The following is a 20,393-nucleotide window of genomic DNA, read 5'->3' as shown; positions in this document are numbered from 1 at the left end:
ATTATAAAAAGTGACTTATAAAAAAATTACAATATTTTGAAGAACATAAAATAAGATAACTGAGAGAATATTTTTATTTGGATTACTTTTTTATTTTAAACTTATGATGAATCCAGAATTCGACGTGTAACCAAATCTTTTCAAATTTTTTTTTTTTTATAGATATAAGAATAGTGACAAATACATTAAATTTGGTGTTAGAAAATACGTCTAAATGATGTGATTTTGGTGATATATGAATTTGAAATATTATAACTTGTGATACAAAGGTGAATTTAGGGAATTTCTATATTGTTAATCAAAAGTTAACCAAATAATAATAAAACGCGTTTACGAGACCTACTAAAAAGAGTTGAGTTATAAATTTTACTTGCTTAAAATAAAATAACACAGAGAAATAAGTTATATATATATGTTAAAGTCTTAAAACTATAATTTTAATATGCCATCCATCAATGTATAACATACAAGTTAAATAAAATGATTCGAAGTATAATTAAATTAATTAATCAATTACAAATTAAACTAATAAAATATAATTAATTCTGAAATGGATAATCCGACGCGATAAGGTGAAAACTAATATCTGATTAAACGGGAATAGAACAAGAATAGTTTTTCATAAGCCATAATATCGAACACCTGATTTGATCTTTATGATATGCTACATTGCTCACCCCTAAGAAATAAGAGTATCAAAATATTTAAAAATATGAGTTTGCACAAAGCTAAAAAAGTAACTATACGGCTAATTAAACTAAATATTTCTTATTTTTATGAACTTCATGGTGCCTAACTGACATCTACTCTATTTTTGCTATTTGAGATCTGGTTTATAACAATTACATGAAAAATCATTAAAAGCCTAAATCAACAAGCTCAGAAAACTAATGATAAAAAACAAAATTTTATAGCAAGACAATATTATAACACGCGGTATTAAAGTAATAATCATCTAATATTTTAAATTAACAAAAAAATATAAGACATTGAAATACTATATAATTGATATGAAAATTAAAAGGGTAAGTCAAATCAAACGTGTCGAAATTTTTCGGGTACAATTATAAGGTTAGTAGTTCAATGGATGCTTTTATAATAAAGTAAGGTAGGATCTTTTACATACAATATATGTTTCAATTATTATTTATACAAGGTGTGTGCAACATATGATAAAAAAGAATGTGTTGATGGTATGTCCATCATATATCACTTAACTATTACACAAACGTACGCTCAAAAAAAGAGAAATAAATATAAAACAACGCGGACCATACATCTTCATCTAATCATGATTTAGAATATCGTAATTCACATATCAAGAACAAGTTTTCATATTGGATGAAATAATTTGATAATTTTCAACAATAAATTACAGATCTTTTTAATGAGGTATAATATATTTAGATTCTAAAAGTTTCAGTATTAGTTTTGAGTATAATTTTGAACATGTTGATAATATGGTAGTGGCCTCTATATCCTAACAAAATTGAATATAGAAAAATCAGTTCAAATGTTGTTTTTGATCCATAATTTTTTACTATCAATGCTATTAGATTGCAAATGTTACATTTCATATTTACATATTCAGTTAAAAAATATGACGTAATAGTTATGCTCGAAATAATATGATAACACACGAATATTATTTAAAATACAACAAAATCTAGAGTCCCGTGCCTCGCACGGGTTTTTATGCTAGTTACAAAAGTATAATCTATCGTACAAAATTTGTAAGACACCTGCGGATATTAAAAAAATTTAATTCAAAACCAGCGGAGAGAACACAAGAAAGCCCTACCGCTCCTGACTAAACTTTGTCTTCCAAAAATACCCCTACACTTGACATAAAACCCACACGTATCCCTTACGGGATATAAAACCAAAGCTCAAAAAACTTGCCCCTTATTATTTTCCCCTTCAACTGAGTTTCAGAGTGACCATTCTTCCCCCATCTTCACAATCACCACCACTAATCACATATATCTCCGCCTCATTTCCCTAGATTTACAATCGTACGGTCAATCTCGCTCTAATCATGACTCTGATGACTCATCAGCCGTTGGATGTAAGTCTCTCTCCCACTCAATTCCACGTTGTTTCTGTGTGTTTGTGTTGATTTTCAGTTGTGTGTTTACGATGCTTGATGAATTGATGTTGAATGCGATGATTTAATTAGCTAGGGTTTTGAATTGAATTCGATTCGTTGATTGCTTAATTTGATCCCGAGATAGGGTTTATTGGATCAGAAGCTGATTTTTTCGATGTTGTTGTATGTAATGTGCGTGATTGTGTGTATGTGTGTGTTTCTACAGCAAGATGATGAGGAGATGCTGGTGCCGAGTTCGGGGCTAGTTGAAGTTCAGAGCCTAGAAGGGCCTCAGCTTTTGGAAAGTCCTCAGCCTATGGAAGGTTTGCTACTTTTTCGCTTTATTTATATGAATTGTTTTAATTTGGTGCTGTTTTGGAGTGGTGTTGTGTACTTGATTTGATGTGATTTTAGTTTTTGATGAGTGTTTTTTTTTATATTTTGGATTTGTTTTTGGGTTGTAAGTGGTAGGGCAAACAGAAGGTACTAATGCAGCAGAGAATCAAGTGGTTGAGGAGCCGCCGCAGGCTTCTAGGTTTACATGGACTGTCGATAACTTTTCAAGGCTGAATGTTAAGAAACAGTATTCCGACACTTTTGTTGTTGGTAGCTATAAATGGTATTTAATTCAACTGTGTTTTGGTGAACTGATTATTATTTTTATCTGAAATGTGGCGGGGGGATCTTTTATTGTTTTTAATATTTTTTGCGGTGCAGGCGTGTACTTATCTTTCCCAAGGGAAATAATGTGGACCACTTGTCAATGTACTTAGATGTGGCAGATTCAGGATCTTTGCCTTATGGGTGGAGCAGATATGCACAGTTCAGCTTGGCTGTGATTAATCAAATTCAGCCAAAGTTCACGGTGAAAAAGGGTAACATCAACATTATCACAGTTTTATGCATTTGGATTCTTCTATTGTTCTGTGTCGTGTATGATCTGTAACTTTAACCTTACACCTTTTTTTCCCTGTCTATATTATTTGTGGCAACATGTGTCATCTTGTTGTTCCTTGCTGTTGTGGTGCGATTTTTGTTGTGACTTGATCTGCTCTTCAGTGGTAGCGACTGAAATTTGATAGCGGTGTAATAATTATACAAATTGAGTAGAGAAGACTTCTATATGGGTATGTCTATTTAGAGACGGGATTTGTTTTTTTAGCATGACTGTTACCCATATGAAGATTTTGCAATTTATGTATAATTCTAGACCAGAAGGGTCGAAAGAGATTCATAGAATTAGGGTTTCCCGCAATCATGTTATATTCACCTACATCCTAGATTATATTCTCTCTATGAATGACATTATAATTAATATAGGGTAGCCTTGCCTTACTGGGGTACCCTTTTTATATCTTTTCATCTCATTACCAGTGCCCATACAATCCAATAAGTTGAATCTATTTGACATTTTATTTGATCAACTTACAAAAATGTCTAAAAACACAATATTAGTCAGAATGTTATTTTTTAGTTTATGGAACTGTGTGGAATGTTTTTGTTTCTAAACATGCTGTAAACTTTTTGTGAACAAATCTAGTGTGCTTGGAGGTCATTTCAGCATATGTATTGGTATAAATGACTTGAACTAATTCATTTTCTGATGTTCTTTTCTTATTTTCGAACTTGGTTTGGATGATGTATTAACATTTTCTAAATTCAGTATTATACCATAATTTTTTTTCTAGCATTGCAATCATTTAGCATCTCTGGGCGGCTAATCGTTCAATCTTATTACACTCTAAAAGTAAATCCAAAATTAAGTAACACGTGCAACCTTTTGTTTAATAACTTTTCAATAGATTTTATTTCAGCCCTGCATTTTTTTTCCTTTCCTCACGTGATTTTAGGCGAAAAAACTAAATATAGTTTTCAGTTTAGCCTGTATTCCACGATGGAAATATTTACTTTGATTGGACAAAAATTCGGTAGACAAGTTAGCAAACATAATTCTTTTATGAAAGATTGTGTGTTGCTACGACTTTAGTAAATACACTACAATAATTAGCTCAGATAGAAGGCCAGCATGCTACAATGACTAGATTAGCCACTTGCAGCACCTGCTCAGAAATTGGCGTTTGCTTGAAAGTACTCGCATAAGTTGTTTCTTTAGCTTTGCTGGCAGAGAAGGTGACCTTGATCTGTATAATTAACTATGTTGGAAATTTTCTGTTGGATTTGGCTCCATTAATCCTTAGAAACCTGCATAGATATTGAATTTATGGCAAGTAACTAGACAGGTTCCTGTGATATAGTAGTTTGACCTTTGCTTAACCAGTCAGATTGTATTGTTCATCCACTTACATGAGATGATTTCATACATTTTTACAATTTTACAGATCATTTGAGATATGGTCCAGCCCAATTTTGAGCCTGTTATTCATTTTAAAATATTGTTAATTTGCAGATACACAGCATCAATTCCATGCCAGGGAAAGTGATTGGGGTTTCACATCATTCATGCCGCTTAGCGACCTATATGACCCTAATAAAGGTTTTCTTTTGAATGATACTTGCATCATTGAAGCTGATGTTGCTGTGCGTAAGGTCACAGACTTTTGGACGTATGATTCAAAGAAGGAAACAGGTTACGTTGGCCTTAAAAATCAAGGAGCAACTTGTTACATGAATTCGCTCCTACAATTTTTATTCCATATACCATACTTCAGGAAGGTCAGTTATAGTTCTGTGGTTTTTAAGACAGTAGTGGTCCATTTGGCAACTAATTCCTTTTATTAATACCTGTGACAGGCGGTTTATCATATGCCAACAACTGAGAGTGACATGCCTTCTGGAAGCATTCCTCTGGCTCTTCAGAGTTTGTTTTATAAGCTTCAGTTTAATGAGACCAGTGTTTCTACGAAAGAATTAACAAAGTCTTTTGGTTGGGATACATATGATTCTTTCTTGCAGCATGATGTTCAAGAACTTAATAGAGTCTTGAGTGAAAAGCTTGAAGACAAAATGAAGGTATTTCTTGTTACACTTCAAACACTAATTATCATATCTTGTTCTCAAACTCTGATTACTATTATTTTGGTCCAGGGAACGGTTGTAGAAGGGACAATACAGAAACTTTTCGAAGGGCACCACATGAATTATATCGAGTGCATTAACGTGAACTTTAAGTCCACCAGGAAAGAATCTTTTTATGGTATTACTACTGGCATGAAGTTATTGTTCTTGACTTATTTTTGCAATATATTTGTTCTGTTGTAACATTTTGCACTTTTCACAGATCTACAACTTGATGTGAAGGGATGTGCGGATATATATGCTTCTTTTGACAAATATGTGGAGGTTGAACGTCTTGAGGGCGATAACAAGTATCATGCTGAAGAACATGGTTTACAGGTTAGCGATTTGATGCAAGAACCTGACTTTTTGCACTGTGTTTCTGCATCAACTTTGCACTTAACTTAGCTGATTTTCGAAAAAATCAAAAAATTGATCATAATCTTTGTATTATTATTGAGAGATAAATTTACAATTCAGTAATCCATATAGATATAGTGTTGTGTGCTTAAATGTTAAATTATTTTTTTATGGTCAAGATGTTACATTATCTGTTTTCCGACGTTACCCAAACTCGGCTAAAAGTGTCCAACATGGATACATGTCGGAGTGTCGGACTCGGCAGCAATAATTTGAAAATTTTACATGTTTTTGGCTTAAAAATAAGTGCCGGAGTATCCATACCCATGTCCGAGTGTTGAGTGTCGGACACGTGTACGTGAGACAAAAAGAAGAGTCCGGGTAACATAGCTGTTCTCTGACTGTTGAGGTCCTCTAAAGTAATATATGCACTTTTAAAGATATAACTTCTCAAAGATTTGTATTTCTCTTACCTTGCTGCTTCGGTTAATCTCATGTAACAGGTAAGATTATCAAATGATACTTTCTAGTATTAATGTGTGAGAAATTAATGTAAAACAGCTTTCATTAATTATCATATTCTTCCTTCTGCTTTTATAAAATCAACTGCTCGATCTCAAAACCTTAAATACTGATTGGACCCATATTCGTGACTCAGATCTGAGAGTTAAGATACCATATGAATGGGGACCTATTGTAGACAAGGCGCAAAGGTAGTAGCTCTATAAAAAAAAGAAGAATCAGTTCCTCATTATTAAAGATGATATAATTATATTGCCCTTTCTGCTTTGATCCATGTGGATCAAATTCATACATCTTACTAAATTAGAGAGGAGCGTTTTTTTATTTTGGATTGTTTTTCACATTAAACTGGAAAATTCTCCCTTGTGCAGGTCTGTATGTGATCAATTTTACATCTTTCCTTCTTGTCTAATGGCATGTTATATTAAACAGACATCTTTTCTTTCTCGTTATCCTGTTATTAAAGAAGTTTATGGAAATGTAAATTTCAGGATGCTAAGAAAGGCGTTTTATTCATCGACTTTCCTCCGGTTCTTCAATTGCAGTTAAAGCGGTTTGAATATGATTTTATGCGAGATACTATGGTTAAGGTAGTATCAAATATGTTTATGCTTTGCTTTGCATTCTGTTAACCTTTTAATTACTGATCGTGGATTTTAGTGTGAAACCTTATTAAGTTTTATGTATGTTTATAATATTACACAAATTTGCACCTAATTGCTGAAGGTCTCTGAGGATATAGCTCTGAGACTACAATTAGCTGCAAAGAAAGAGAGAGAACTAATACGATAGGTAAAGATTTGATATTTAAAAAGGCTATAGAGTCGAGAGATGTATCCTAATCTTGAGCTCAATTATTTGGTTAAAATATTCTGCTGTGAAAATGTTAGGAAAGGAAATGAGAAGTGTGTTATTTTTTTTGAATCCTAGAAAGTCCTTTTTCTTTGTATAACAGAATATATACCTTTGACTTGTATTTCTAAGCAGCAAATTTAGGAAACTAGGGAATCGTTGTTTCAGTTGACCTTTTAGTTAACTTTAAACTTTTCTGGCATCACTTGGTTGGGCACCTTAATATACCTTTGATTTTTGAATCAATAAGCATTATCTCTGTATTGGTGTGATTAGTAGAAAATAATTAGGAAGAAGCAATTGTATTTGACTTTTGCCCTATTAACAGTCAGGCCTCCAATCCTAATTCCAAGGTTTATGTTTGTAATACATGGTGTATCATCATTAAGGTATATAAAAGATCGAAGAAAATCTTGACAATTAAGGTCTTTCCCCGTAAGTGGACACACACACACACACACACACACATATATTTCGAGCATGAAAATAATTTGAATACCGAAGTTCTCCAAAATGGGCCATGTACAAAAAAATGGCATCTCCTGAATAATTTTTTTTTTCCCTGAAAGGGCTCATGTATACAGGATGGTGCATTTAATATTCTAATATTTATAGATTACAAGAATATGTTTCCACTTTAAAGGTTTGTTACCATAGTAGGGTACTGTATACTTATTATATTTTCAAAAGTGGGATATATTTCTGGTAATTTTTTTTAAAGAAATGTAGGTGGGGTGGGGAGTGGAAATCTGATCTATCACTGATCTATCACTTTTCCTCTTCTTACTTAGTGGGTCATACCTTGTGCAGATTAATGACAGATATGAATTCCCGTTGGAACTTGATCTAGATCGGGAAAATGGTAAATATTTGTCACCCGATGCAGATAGAAGTGTTCGCAATCTTTACACTCTTCATAGGTATTGCAGTTTTTACCAATTAGTTTCACAACTTTGAACAAGATTTGTTATCAGCTAATCTATCGAGCATATTGGCCTTTATATACAATATTTTACATTACCTATTATATTCTCCCAGTTCATATCACTAAAATATTGTGCAGCTCTTATGGAGATTGGTTTCATTCTCTCTTTTCATGTTATTTGACTTTTATGTACTAACACCCGGTATCAATTTCCCTTACAACAGTGTTTTGGTCCATAGTGGTGGGGTGCATGGAGGGCACTATTATGCATTTATCAGACCAACCCTCTCTGAACAATGGTAAGCTATCAGACTATTCCTCACTTTTTCAAGATTGTTAACTGTGGGCATTGTTTATATAATGAATTTAAGAATAATTGGCACAACATTAATTCATTGTTTGTTGCTCCAAGCTGTTAGGCAGAGTTGTAAGGGTAATTTTGGCCAATATCAATTCATGGATCAATTAGCACAAATGTTGAGTGCCGATTATCTTTTTCCAATTATTCGGCTAAATGTGTAGCAGAGTCCAGTTCATGTGGCATTAGACTTCTTTGATGATATTACCTTTTGCCTTCTTTCTACTTTACTCTTCCTTTCCTCTCCTAAACATTAGATAACTCTGCAATCGTTACAATTGCTACTCTTGCATATGTGCCTTTGTAGTTCATGATATAAATATGCACAAATGCTATATTCTGGCCTGGCATTATCCTGGTTACTTTGATTTATCTCTTCTTTAGGTACAAATTTGAAGATGAGCGTGTCACGAAAGAGGATATGAAGAAAGCCTTAGAGGAGCAATATGGTGGCGAGGAAGAGGTATAGTTGTATATCTTTATGTTCTCGTATATTTTCTATTGTGTCCTGGTCATATCTCATCTACTTGCCTGCATTGTCAAACAGTTGCCTCCGACCAGTCCCGGTTACAATAATGCTCCATTTAAGTTTACAAAGTATTCGAACGCATACATGCTTGTTTATGTGCGTGAAAGTGACAAGGAGAAGGTATTTTGTGACGTTGATGAGAAGGACATCGCCGAGCACCTCAGGGTAAAGCGTATTTTGAGATATTAAAAAAATATAGGCTCTTCCAAATTTTTCTTTTGATAATAAAATGCTTTTTGTAATTGCAGATAAGGCTGAAAAAAGAAAGAGAAGAAAAGGAGGATAAAAGAAAATATAAAGCACAAGCACATCTTTATACTATTATCAAGGTGGTGATTCTATATCTCAATAATTTATCATTGCGGTTTTGTGAAGGAATGTCACAAAATTCATAAATTGTGTTTTCATGGCTTCTCTTTAAGCTTTTTGTTGAACTCATTGTTGAATTATTTATTTGAATCGTTTAGGTTGCTCATGATGATGATTTGAGGGAGCAGATCGGCAAGGATATCTATTTTGATCTTGTTGATCATGACAGGGTTCATAATTTTCGTATTCAAAAGCAGATGTCTTTTGTCCAATTTAAGGTAATATCTACCTTTATGTTCTGCATTTATGTGTTATCCATTGTGCAATGTATTAACTAATTGATTCATATGCCTATTTGGATAGTCTGTAACATTTTAATATTTTGATGTTAAGAGGCAGCAATTTGGTGCCAACTTGTGGAATAATTCACTTTATATTGCAGCAAGAATGCTCCAGTTTCTTCCATTTGATTTCTCTATCCTCGAATCCTACCTCTTTAGTCTCCATCTACTTTTTGCAAGAAAAATCTATTTGATCTTTAGTCCTTTTAACCTTGTTTGCACTATTCACATTTCCTACATACTAGCATATTCCTTCTTTTTACTAATGTCCTCACCGAACAGGCTAATACCGTAGTTGTACAAAACTAAAAATTAATTTTACTTGCAGGAAGAGGTTGCCAAAGAATTTGGTATACCAGTTCAGTGTCAACGTTTCTGGTACTGGGCAAAGAGGCAAAATCACACATACCGCCCAAATCGACCTTTGACACCTCAGGAGGAATTGCAGTCGGTAAAATACCACAACTGTTTCTTGTATTTATTTGCTACACGTCCATGTAGTGTTCGTTTGATTGACATATTTGTCTCAACTATGTTGCATTTGGCACAGTTTTTAAGTTGTTATATAAGACATATGATATGCCTGCTATCTATACTTCTCTTGGTGTTTGTTCTTACTGTGAAAATACTTGTGGCATGATAGAATATAATATTGAATTGCTGTGCGTGCTTTCAATTATTTTGGGAAGTAAAGGTACTGTTAGATTAAAAAGTGTTAGCTTAAACGTGTTGACAGTCATATTGTCTTAGATATCCAGCTTCTAACACAATGTCAATGATTTTGTTTGGTAATTGTGGTTCATTTGCTGGAGCGATCCAAATGCACTTTGTAAGCATATGTTGCATCTCGAGTTTTGAAGTTATATTCAGATTTATGTGCATGATCATGTATTTGTGTGTTACTTAAAGTACATAAGCCTCTTTAATGATTGTACACTTACTTTACATGTCATTGTTATAGTCAATGGATGGCAGAATGACATTTAAAATTTGGGTAGGGGGTTGCATAAAGTGAAATAAATAGCATGACCCTACTGCTGGCTGGTTACTTTGTTGATCGTTTTGTGGTTTGGTGTGTAAAAATTTTCTTCTTCCTATTAATATATGGAGTATCTGATTAAATTTTTGAAAAGTAAAAAAATGGAAAAATAGAATGCCTGACAACCTGCAGTTAATTTGAAAATACTTGTTTATTTTTAAATAGTTTTGTACTGTCATTTTACTTTACTTCGAGTAAGCTTTTTATGTTGGAGGGTAGGAATGATGTTATAAGAAAGAGTGCTGGCCTACTTGGTTGAGAAGTAAACAGGCTTGTCTTAATTTCCTGTTCCTCCGCAGCGATATGGACTTAATTTTTTTTCCTATAGTCTGTTGTGGTGTACATTGGGTAGAAGGTGATTTAATCATATAACTAAATATTGATTTCTTAAATACTCTATATGATTTGAGTACATTTTTGCCACATAAATTTGGTGTTCAAGGGAATGCTTTATTCTTGTTTCTTCCTTATATTTTTATGCTTAATCGCATGTTGGGTGTGCTGACTTGGGTTTTTTTATAGTAGGAAGTTGTAATGAGTGTTTGGGTATTTTTGAACCAATTTATATATCAGTAGCATGTCTATATGTCCATTCTCCATCAAAATAATTGTAAAGTTGTATAAAAATATCGCATTTCATCATCTTATGATCCTTGTGTTGTTTAGCGCGTGATATAGACACAAAACATTGTGTATATCTAATTTGGATTTGGTAAAACGTATTTTTTCAATTGGTACCAAGCAACCAAGTAATAATTACATAAACCTTATTAGTTTAAGGTTTGTCTTGCAGTATTAATATAAATAATTAGTGATCAAATCTGGAAAGTGCCTATTAATCCAAAAAGTCAGTAAGGCCCTCATGTGTTCAATCCGCCCGCTCCCCTCATGTGTTTTATTAATTGACATATCGAATAAACTTCATTTAGATCTTATGATCAGCAATCATATGGCCTTGTTCCTAATGACTTGACCAAATGCCAGGTTGGACAGTTGAGGGAACAATCTAATAAGTTGCACAATGCAGAGCTGAAGTTGTTTTTGGAAGTCGAACGAGGACAGGTATGTTGTCATATCAAACAGCAGAACCATCTTACTAATATTGGATTTTGTTATATATCCTTGGCTTTTCTTGGCTTGTTATTACACTCATAAATTTTGCAGGACCTGTGCCCTCTACCACCACCTGACAAGACTAAGGATGATATACTTCTGTTCTTCAAGCTTTATGATCCTAAGAGAGAAGAGCTTAGGTAACTAAAATGTCCTTTGATGAAGCCCTAACAGATAACTACATAAATATATACCGTTTTCCTCTTTATCTCCAAATTATTTCTTTCATCATGTGTGGGGTCCACTTCCGGTAACATGCTCTTTGTATTTTTACTCCAAAGATACGTGCTTCCTTTTTTAAATAAAAAAAAATCTTATGAGTTTGCTGAATAAAGTATGAACATGCATATATGTCTGCGTAACAGGTTCATTTACAGTATTGTCGCAGTGCATATTACAATTATATTTAATATTTATGTGGACATATGTGGTACTAGAATTGTATAATTGGTCAATAAGTGTTGTTATTTGTGAAATGATTCCATACTTGGTTGGTGTTGTCAAGCTGTGGAATGGTGTGGGGATTTTTTCTAGTCCAAGGGTGAAGAGTACTTGGTAGCATTCTGATGTTTTTTTGTGGAACATTTCAATTTATTTGAAAACTGAATTTTACTGCTTTGTAGCTTTTGACTAAATGTAAGATAATTTTGTTAGTGATTGATGTGTTATAATTTAATTATTTAAATCCATCGTGGCTATGAAATTTTAATGGCACATGACGTATGAAGAGTGAGAGGAGAAATTATTGTCTACGTATGAAGAGTGATTTATGAAGAATGGTGACATGTTTATTGGTCTATTTTGTTTACTCAGATATGTTGGTCGGCTTTATGTGAAGAGTACAGGGAAGCCAGTTGAAATCCTGAAACGATTGAATGAATTAGCAGGTTTTGATCCCGATGAAGAAATTGAACTATACGAGGTTTGTTTTTCATCCATTTTTCGGTCAAAAGCATATTGAGTGCATATTGAGGGAATTTAGGGTCTCATTGTGAATCAACTAGCTTTAAAATTCATGTTTTCTCTTGATGTTGCCTATGGTCTTGGTTAGACTGGCCAGTTATTTTGCTTGTGCCACATTTATGTTATATTAATCATTAATATATATATATCATGTATTCGGTTTCAGGAAGTTAAATTCGAACCTTGTGTTATGTGTGACCGCCTTGACATGAGAGCTTCATTTCGAATGAGCCAGGTATCTGTCATTTATTGTAGTTTGTGCTTCTGAAGACAGGCTTTCAACATAATGATTATAATTAAAATTGTTCTTTTAATTTTTTTTATGTTTGCTATATTTATTTAAATTAAAGTGAATGTGCAGATTGAAGATGGAGATATTATTTGCTTTCAGAAGATCGCTAATCTTCAGAGTGAAGAAGAATACAGATACCCTGATGTTCCTTCTTTTCTGGAATATGTGAAGAATCGACAGGTAGATTATACACAATTTTAGTTGAGGCGTCCTTCCCTTTTAATCTGGCTGCAGACGTATTCTAATTATTTAATTGTTTCCCGTGTTTTCGTTATAGATCTAATGATTTAATCGCATAAAGGAGCAACACTAGTGAATTTACAGATTAGGTTATTTTTCTCCTTTTGTTTGATAAATGATCTACAAGCTATAGAAACATCCAAACAAGTAGATGTTATAGCTTCCAAACGCGAGGAACCAATACTCTTTCTGAACACATAGAGGAAAAAGAACATATGCATTTGCGGTTCCCAAATAGCAGTCAAAATTGTACTGTTAGTCCTAGGAAATTTTGATAGACTATTAATTGAGTTTGTGTGGTCAAAAAAGTTTTAGTATCCATTGTAGATATGATTTCCTAAACAAATACCATAAATAAATGCTCACCAAATTTACATCCCTTTCATCCCACATTTGGAGAAGTAAAGATCATTTACCTTCTCTTACTCCCTCCCCTCCCATTCTTTACAAAAGAAAAACTTGGGAGCAGGATTTGCCTTGAATATTGACTCAGCTATACTTATCTATGATCGGCCCTTTCTAAAAATGAATGCAGAAATCTCAATGTTGTGACTTTTTTCCATCAAATGTGAGTTCAAAGCATGCCTTCAACTAAAAACCTAGGCAAAGAAAGTGTGTTCTGATTGTTTCAATCGAGTATCAACCATAATTGAAAGATATATACACGTTTTACGTACACACATTTCACAAAAGCGTGCGGAGAGCTGTATCGAGAATATAAACATTTCTTCTTTTTTACCTTTGATTTGATAGATTCCGTGGGTAGATAGATTGTTTATAAATTTGTTAGCGGTCTCATATGTTTGCTAGTTTTTTCTCACCTGATGCTGCTTAATCTTTTCAGATTGTTCATATTCGATCTCTCGAGAGACCTAAGGAGGATGATTTCTCTTTAGAATTGTGGGTACTTTGATACCAGCAATCTGTACACAGCATGTCCTATTAGAAATCTCAATTTACTGCTATTGCTTAGTAAAATGTTTTCTGCCTTTGTTAATTTCAAGGTCCAAGTTGCATACTTATGATGATGTGGTTGAAAGAGTGGCACAAAAACTTGGTGTTGAGGATCCTTCGAAAATCAGGCTCACTCCTCACAACTGCTACTCTCAGCAACCTAAACCCCATCCTATTAAATATCGAGCAGCAGAGCATTTATTAGACATGCTGGTTCACTACAATCAGGTAATTTGTGAACCAGCCTCACTGAATCCATGATTTTGAATATATGTTGTATTTCTATGTTCAATATTATCTGTTATATAGAGAGAACTAGCTGAGTAAATCTCTGAGATTGTTTGGTACTCGTGTTTTCTATGCAGATATCTGATATTTTGTATTATGAAGTGCTGGATATTCCTTTGCCAGAGCTACAGTGTCTAAAGACTCTTAAAGTTGCTTTTTATCGTGCATCTGAGAATGAGGTGTGCCTTAAACAGGTTTACTTACTTTTTTCCAGTTATTATCACTCTTCACTTGCATCAAATTTGTTATGATATTCATGTGTATCTACTGTGTGTTGCAGCCTGATATCCACAACATTCGACTGCCTAAACAGAGCACAGTTGAAGATGTGCTGAACGAAATCAAGACTAGGGTACATATTTGCAATGCTAAGATGAAGAGATTAAAACGAGTCTGATTGTTACCTACATAGCACACGTCTGTGCCACTTTTCCTTTTACTTACATGTTATATTTGCTTCCTGTTACAGGCGGAGCTGTCTCATCCCAGTGCAGAACTCAGACTACTTGAGGTGTTCTACCACAAGATCTACAAGGTATAATTCTATGAATGGAATTTGAAAGAATTGGTGTTGCAAACATTTCAAATATTTCGAGAAAATATGAATTTTACAATGTTTTACGAAAACGTATATGATGCTTAAAAACCCTGCACACGGCCATGGAATTTTAAGCTATTGTTATGTTCTCTAAATTATTTACCATTGAATAGCAGCAGACTTTCTATTACCATCATTTAAGTTTACAGCAAGTTTCTTTGGTTGATACACCTGCCCCCAGCCTAGTGGAGCAGCCAGAATTTTCGGTTCAAAAGAGCCAAACTTTGTTCTCTTTGAAAATTCTTAGTTCTTGAATAATAATACTATCATATACAATGAACTATAAAAAAATAATAGGATTCACGCCTCTGTCGGTGGTAATAAAAAGTTGAGAGATAGATACCTAGCGGAGACTTGGATAGATGCATGAGTTGAATTATGTGCTGCAGGATCCATGGATCCGTGGTCCTTGGCATGTCTGGCACGTTGCTTACACATATTTCTGCAATTTGTCAAATACTCAAATGATATTATTTCATGGTAGCTGCTATATTGTCAGTACTGTAATTGTTTTTCCTAATCTTTACCTCAGATCTTTCCTCTAAATGAGAAAATTGAAAATATCAATGATCAGTACTGGACATTGCGAGCAGAAGAGGCAAGTACCTTTCTTCCTTCATAAATTATCATATAATCAAAGTGCTTTTATGGTTCATTGATGTAGTTCATAAAATTTGGCCCCTTCAAAGTTTAGAGCCATTGACCATGTTATGCTACGTGTTTAATAGTTTTTGTTTACGAAATTTTGTTGACTCAGATTCCAGAAGAAGAGAAAAACATTGGACCACATGATCGTTTAATTCATGTTTATCACTTCACTAAAGATACTGCAGCCCAGAACCAAATGGTAAGGTTGCCTATATCAGATGATATCTTCATCCTGTAATGACATATTTGTGTAAAAAAATTTGGGCCAATTAGAACCAAGAGAACAATATTCAAGTACTGATGTTTTCTTTTACAGCAAATTCAAAACTTTGGGGAGCCATTTTTCTTGGTCATCCATGAAGGTGAAACTTTGTCAGAAGTCAAGGTGCGGGTTCAAAAGAAATTGCAAATTTCAGACGAGGAGTTCTCGAAGGTATGATCTTTTTGTTTTATTTAACCATTGAAATTAACTGTTGATATTGGATCCCTGTTCTTTGTATGTTTGTTACTGTGTCTCACACATTGTGTTGAATCATCTAATGTTGATTTTTATGTTTTGTTTCGGGAACTTACTCCTGGTAAACAGTGGAGATTTGCGTTCTTATCTTTGGGTAGGCCAGAGTATCTGCTAGACTCAGACATTGTATCTAGCCGTTTCCAGGTGCATGTTTTTTCTTTATTCAGAAGAATTTAATCCACTCAAACAATATCTTTCTATTTATACCTTCGCTTAATGCATAAAAATTGGACTCGATAGAAAAAGGATGTGTACGGTGCTTGGGAGCAATACCTGGGGCTGGAGCATTCTGATAATACTCCAAAAAGGCCTTTTACTGCAAATCAGGTGAACTATCACTTTGTCCAGCTTATGTGTAAAGATATATTATAACACTACCAAAATGGATAGTCATGTTTCTGTATATGCAGACTACAGTTAGAACACAGTAATTAATTTGTTGTTGGTCAGGGATTGTAAAAAGCTTACTTGTATATTTTGAATCTTCCTGCAGAATCGTCATACATATGAGAAGGCGATCAAGATATACAATTAGATTCAGATATCAACACCAAGAGAGCATTTGCGTTTAACTCAGCTACAGGAGTCTCGGGCTCTGTTTAAAAAAAGAGTTAGGAAGATATTAGTTCATGAGGTTGGAGAACTTGACATAAGTGTTGTACTTTGATTTTTCCTATATAGATATTGGTGATGGTTACCCTTTTAGGCAATTATCTTGATGACTTGGGTTGGGCGGGAGAGTTTCATTCTGATAGATCCTGCTTTCTTGTTACAGAGCCTTTCAGGCTCTCTTCCTTCCTTGTCTTTTCCCTAATATATGGGTAATATGTTTAGTCTGGGAGTTGGAGTTGGGGCCTTTGAAATGTGCTTCCTGTGTAGTTTAGCCAGTACATAAAAGATTTTGATTGAGAGGGTGTAAACTTGGTATAGTTGGTTGCTTTTTTTTTTTTTCCCTTGCCCTCTTATGTGACATCTGAAAGCCTCATCACTTATGGTTGGCTGAACTGTACATGCTGAGCTCATTAGTATGTGTAAAAAGATGGTAAGCTTGTAATCATAATTACTGTAAATGTGTTTAGCTTTCATCGTCATTCCCCTGCTGTTTGGTGTTTTTAAATCTTTCCGATGACTCCATTTCAGCACTGGCATTGAGTTAGTGTTGTGAGCTTCCTTAATGAATATTTGTCTAAAAGTTGTCATTGATGTGAGCTATGAAATGGAGAAACATGATTCTCCGGATGAGCTCTGGGATTATTTCGATGTTGAATTGTTAATAAGATCTAGGATAGCAGCATGCTGCTTTGTAATTGAGATTGCGTCATTAATTGTTGTTTTTGGTTGGGATTTGGGATGAATGAAATTGGATGGACTGGAATAGCTCAACTATGGAGGGAATGGAATGACTTTGAACTATAAAATGGGTATTGTTTAAAACTTTCATTCATTAATCCTTTCCATTCTTAACAACCTAAACACTAGCTCCAACCCCCCAATAGGAATGGTTCATCCTCCACGATGCTCATTTTTCTTCCGAATCTTTGTCATAATAAATTTGAAGAACAAAGTTCCATGTAGTCCACATATTTATTGTAGTACCGTAGATCACGTATGTTCTGCAATTATAGAATGACATAAAAACGTTGCAAAATGTGTTATTTTGCAAACCATGTTCTATAAACATCATTATTTTGTTAAAAATTTTCACAATCCTAAACATTCTACAAGTTAAATAGTGAAAAACACATTATTCGGCAAAACATGTTAAGTTTGCAGAACATATTTACATATTATAGAACATATGTGTTCTACTTGTCTCAATATTTTTCATGAAATAGTGATATTTATAGAATGTATTTCACAAAATAACAAGTTTCATACATTTTGCAATGTTTTTATGCCATTCTATAGTTGCAGAACATACGTGGTCTACGGTATTAAAGTAAATATGTGGACTACATGGAATTTAACTCTAAATTTTAAAGCTTTTTTTTATATTCTTTCAAAATTTTCCAAAGTCCATTGTTTCTCTTGATTCTCGGCCATCCATTTCACTCTCCCTGAATTTCTACACTGTATTAAATATTTTTTTAATTTTTTCTTAATATGTAAATGTCAACCTAAAATACTCTCTCTCTAAATAAAAATTTCCTCATTTTACATAAAACTTCATCATGCATCTTTAGACTAACATTTAATTATAAAAAAACCACATATCATCATTTAAATATTTTGTGAGTTGAGTAATGAAGTGAGATTAGCACAAAAAAGAATATAATGAAAAAATTATTAATGTATATTGAATTTAGCTTAGTGGGTTTCGGTGTTGAATTTTATTTGAGAGATGACATTGGTTTAATTCCTGTAAACAACTATATTTTCACACTAATGACTAATCTAAAAATTAAGGGCATATATTTAATATTACAAGAAAACGGTTCATGAATGAGGTTTGGATGAAAAAATTTGCTTAAAGATTAGATTTCTAACATTTGGGTTTCATTTTATCCTAAATAAATAGTAAAATCAGTATGAAAGAGATAATGTAATAACTCTATTATTAATGCATTATACTCCCTCCGTCTCGTAATAAACGTCCTAATCTTTTTCCAGTTTTTATTTTTTGTTTTGTATTAAAATTTGAACTTCTTATTTTTATACAAAACAAAAAACACGAAAAAATAATATCTAAAAATATGTTTTTTATAAGTTTGAAAATGCGTGAAAAAACTCGAAAAACATTAGGACGTTTATTATGGGACAGAGAGAGTATAATACTTTTTGTTAATTAGAGATAATGGTGTACTAGCCCATCTCACCAAATAATTCTTATTTCCATATAACGGTATCGTGAATTATCACTTCCACTATATATTTTTTAATTAGTTTTTTTTACGTAGAAACCCGCGGCTAGGGTTAAAAATGGGGCAGGTTCGGGGACTTCATTTCATAGCCCCACCTCATATATATTTTTCCTACCCCGTTCCCGCCCATTCCCCGGAGGGATTCATTTTTAATCCCCATCCCCGCCCCACTAGGGATGCTATAATATTACATTTTAAATAATTACTTAAAAATTTATTAATTTTTTCTTCAGAATTTAATAAAAATATACGAGACATGTATATCAAAAGCAAAAAACTAAATAATGCATGCATATCAAATTAGAATAACAATAGAATTACACAATCTTTTTATAATAAGCACATTTGTTTTAATAATTACAAGTGAAATTTAAAGAGTCATAAATACAATATAAGAAAAAGAGACATGTTATACATGGTAAAGTTATAAATTTGTGTATTATAAAATAATAATATTAAATATAATAAATATATTATATTAAATATAATTATTTATTTATATTAAATATATGTGGGGCGGGGTGGGGCATCCCCGCGGATTTAACAAATAGTAGGGTTAAAAATGGGGCGGGGAAAATGGGGAACCCGGTCCAACCCGCCCCGTATGGGTCAGATCCGCCCCGCTAATATGGGGAATGGAGTAGTGACGGAGAATGATTTTCTGCCCAGGCAAATATGGGGCAAGTATGGTATTTATTGAATCCTCGCGGAGATTCCCCGCCCCGCCCCGCATAAATAAATAATTATATTTACTATAATATATTTATTATATTTAATATTATTATTTTATAATACACAAAACTATAATTTTTCAATGTATAACATGTCTCTTTGATTTTTGTTATATTTAGTTTTTTGCTTTTAATATAGATGTCTCGTATATTTTTATTAAATTTCGAAGAAAAAATGACTAAATTTTGAAGTAATTATTTAAAGTGTAATATTATAGCAGCGGGGCGGGGCGAAATTATATTAAATCTCCGGTGGGGCAGGAATGTGGATTAAAAATAAATACCCGCGGGGAATGGGGCGGGGATGGGGCAGGAAAAATATATATGGGGTGGGGTTGGGAAATGAAGTCCCAGCCCCGAACCCGCCCCATTTTTAACCCTAACAAATACCATACTTGCCCCATATTTTGGCGGGACAAAAAATTATTCTCTGTCACTACCCCATTCCCCATATTAACGGGCGAATCTGCCCCATTCGGGGCGGGTTGGGGTGAGTTCTTCATTTTCCCCACCTCATCTTTACCCCTACCGGCAACCGCTACACGTCGAGTGCGCACCGGGTAAACTCACGAGTTCACGTAATAGCCTGCAAATTACGTGAACCAAGGTAAACCGCACTTAAACGACAGGTTCTGATCCAGGAAGCATAATCACCCTTTCTCTCTCTTTCGAGAGTCGAACCTGTGACCAACAGGATACAAGTCCTCTCTCTAACTAGCTTTGTTTCCACTAACACAAGGTTTCGGGGCATTCAATTGTTCAATGAATTTTTGGATTTTTTAGAAATCTCTTTATTGATTTTGAGTTCGCTATTACTATCATCAAATTCATTATACAAACATTGCGGCG

General features: G+C 33.6%; 1 protein-coding gene across 2 annotated transcripts; it reads left to right on the top strand.

Annotated features, from left to right (window-relative positions):
- The first annotated feature begins 1,896 nt into the window (after positions 1-1,896).
- Positions 1,897-17,043, top strand: LOC108227386 (ubiquitin C-terminal hydrolase 13). 2 transcript variants are annotated; one of them, XM_017402500.2, is made up of 32 exons: positions 1,897-2,068; positions 2,316-2,412; positions 2,555-2,708; positions 2,807-2,964; positions 4,497-4,762; positions 4,841-5,059; positions 5,135-5,243; positions 5,328-5,443; positions 6,478-6,576; positions 7,649-7,758; positions 7,988-8,062; positions 8,506-8,584; positions 8,669-8,815; positions 8,899-8,979; positions 9,118-9,237; positions 9,629-9,751; positions 11,324-11,401; positions 11,504-11,592; positions 12,266-12,374; positions 12,582-12,650; positions 12,777-12,887; positions 13,792-13,847; positions 13,952-14,129; positions 14,267-14,368; positions 14,470-14,541; positions 14,659-14,724; positions 15,320-15,385; positions 15,545-15,634; positions 15,752-15,868; positions 16,022-16,096; positions 16,193-16,279; positions 16,446-17,043. In XM_017402500.2, exons 1-32 carry the CDS (start codon positions 2,039-2,041, stop codon positions 16,485-16,487), a joined length of 3,390 nt encoding a protein of 1,129 aa, XP_017257989.1. In that variant the 5' UTR covers positions 1,897-2,038; the 3' UTR covers positions 16,488-17,043. The 2 variants fall into 2 exon arrangements, with proteins under 2 accessions (XP_017257989.1, XP_017257988.1); XM_017402499.2 differs by having other exon boundaries at positions 14,267-14,383.
- Positions 17,044-20,393: the final 3,350 nt, after the last annotated feature.

The sequence above is a fragment of the Daucus carota genome, chromosome 6, assembly GCF_001625215.2.
Source record: "Daucus carota subsp. sativus chromosome 6, DH1 v3.0, whole genome shotgun sequence".
Taxonomy (NCBI): domain Eukaryota; kingdom Viridiplantae; phylum Streptophyta; class Magnoliopsida; order Apiales; family Apiaceae; genus Daucus; species Daucus carota.
This window is presented reverse-complemented; position numbering and strand designations above follow the sequence as displayed.